Here is a 1,821-nt window from a genome sequence, read left to right as displayed (position 1 = left end):
CTGCGCTCCCCGCCGCCCGCCCGCGCCTCCGGGGCCGGCCCCGCAGGTAAGGTCCTGGGGGCCGGCGGGCCGAGAGGGGCGGGAGGCCGACTCCGAGCCCCCCGGGCGGCTTCCTCCGCGGAGCCCCGCCGGGAGTCCCGCAGAGGGGGGTGGGCGCAAGAGCCGAATGCGACGGTCCCCAGACGAGACAAACGGCCCTTTTCATCCTCGGGGCGTTAAATTGGGCAAACTTGAAAGCGCGTTTCTCGGTGGTGTCCCCGCGGCTCCTCACGTCCCCCTTTCCTTTATGGGCACGGGACCGGCGTTCGCCACCGCGAGTCCTTCGTCTGTCCCCCAGGCCTAGTCGGAGTTTTCCGGCGCCTGCCCGCTGACCCTGGGAGCAAAACCTTGTGTCCTTCAGCCGCGGGCGGCGGCTGCTGCGTGCGCCCGGGCTCGGTGCCGGGCTGCCTGCTCCCTCCCCAAGCTGGTGGACGTATTCGGTCAAGACTTGGAGGTCTCATTGTCATGGGCAGTGCCTGTGCGTGTCTGAAAAGGCTGGGTTTTGCTTTGGACGGTAACTTTGCCTTCAGAGTATGGTGCATGCTGTTTTCTTTGAAAACTGATGTAAGTTGGCTCAACAAATCTGGACATGAGCTAGGGCATGGCTACGAGAGGAATCGTTCTGTGAGTTTGGCTCGCAGAGCCTACTAATGAAGTGTACGTGAAACCAGAAAATTCCCCAACGATCATATACACTTGTTCTAAAACTTACTCCCTCGTGGGAGTGAAATCTTTGTTCTTGATCGTTTCACAACCCAATCGAATGTTTTGTCCATAGTAGGGACTCAGTGGACTTTTTTTTTGGTTAATGGGTTCTACCACTCTTTCTGGTTAATGGGTTTCCCTTTTTATCGTTTCTTTTTAAAGGGCTTGCCTTAGGACATACAGAGAAACTTAGAAGGCTGTTTTTAAAATGAGGTAATAGTTGTTTTGTGTTTTAACTACTTGGGGAGGTTTTTTTTCTTACCACTTCTCCCCAAAACAGCTGTTTCCTTATCCAAAAGCTTAAAGAATTAGAATTGAGTATTTGCAATTCTGAGGCGGGTCTGTGCCTTAACTTTTGAGTAGAAAGCATCGAAACTAATTGGGCAATCCTCCAAGCAATCTCGTTGTTGGAATTGAGGTTCTTTATTTTGGTATTGGTAGCAATCTCTTAGAATCTTTTCATATTAGATAAACCACAAGCTCTTTGAAAAGGCTATTTGTGTGACCTGAATAGAATTAAAATACTGTTTAAATTCTTTAAGGAAAATAAAGTTGTTATAGGACATTTAACCTGTTAACGTGTTGGGTTTTGAGGTTGTTTGGTTTGTTGTTGGTTTTTTGTTTTGTTTGTTTTTAGGATTTTTAAAGTGATTTGAGCAAAGAGTGCCATAAATGTAAAATACTTTGTAACATTAGGTTTGTATTAATACAAGTTCTTTGCTTTTTTGCATGATGAGTGAGCACTACTGGAATTTACTTGTAGAACATTCTTAGGGTACTTATGACCTTAATAGTCCTTTGGGGTTGAAGAAACAAGCAAAAAGTCTGCTTTCAAACTTTTTTAAGTTAATTTTTTATTTTGAGAGAGTAGAGCATGCAAGCAGGGAAAGGGCAGAGAGAGAGAGAGAGATAATCTCTATACCTAATGTGGGGGGGGTTGAACTCACAACCCCAGGCTCGAGAGTTGCTGACAGTACTCTATGGACCGAGCCAGCCAGGCACCCCTAGAATGTTTTTTAAATGTTTATTTTGAGGGGGGGTAGGGGGGCCCACCTGGTACTTTTTTTTTTTTTTTAA

General features: G+C 47.2%; 1 protein-coding gene across 1 annotated transcript in view; it reads left to right on the top strand.

Annotated features, from left to right (window-relative positions):
* Window positions 1–1,821, top strand: part of B3GALNT2 (beta-1,3-N-acetylgalactosaminyltransferase 2) — a gene marked incomplete at its 5' end in the record, with an annotated part of 53,247 nt that continues 51,426 nt past the window's right edge. The window contains one exon of the mRNA XM_029919407.1: window positions 1–46. Within this exon, the coding sequence (XP_029775267.1) occupies window positions 1–46 (46 nt within the window). The remainder of the gene's footprint in view (window positions 47–1,821) is intronic.

Source organism: Suricata suricatta, chromosome 2, assembly GCF_006229205.1.
Source record: "Suricata suricatta isolate VVHF042 chromosome 2, meerkat_22Aug2017_6uvM2_HiC, whole genome shotgun sequence".
In the NCBI taxonomy this organism is placed as follows: Eukaryota; Metazoa; Chordata; class Mammalia; order Carnivora; family Herpestidae; genus Suricata; species Suricata suricatta.
This window is presented reverse-complemented; position numbering and strand designations above follow the sequence as displayed.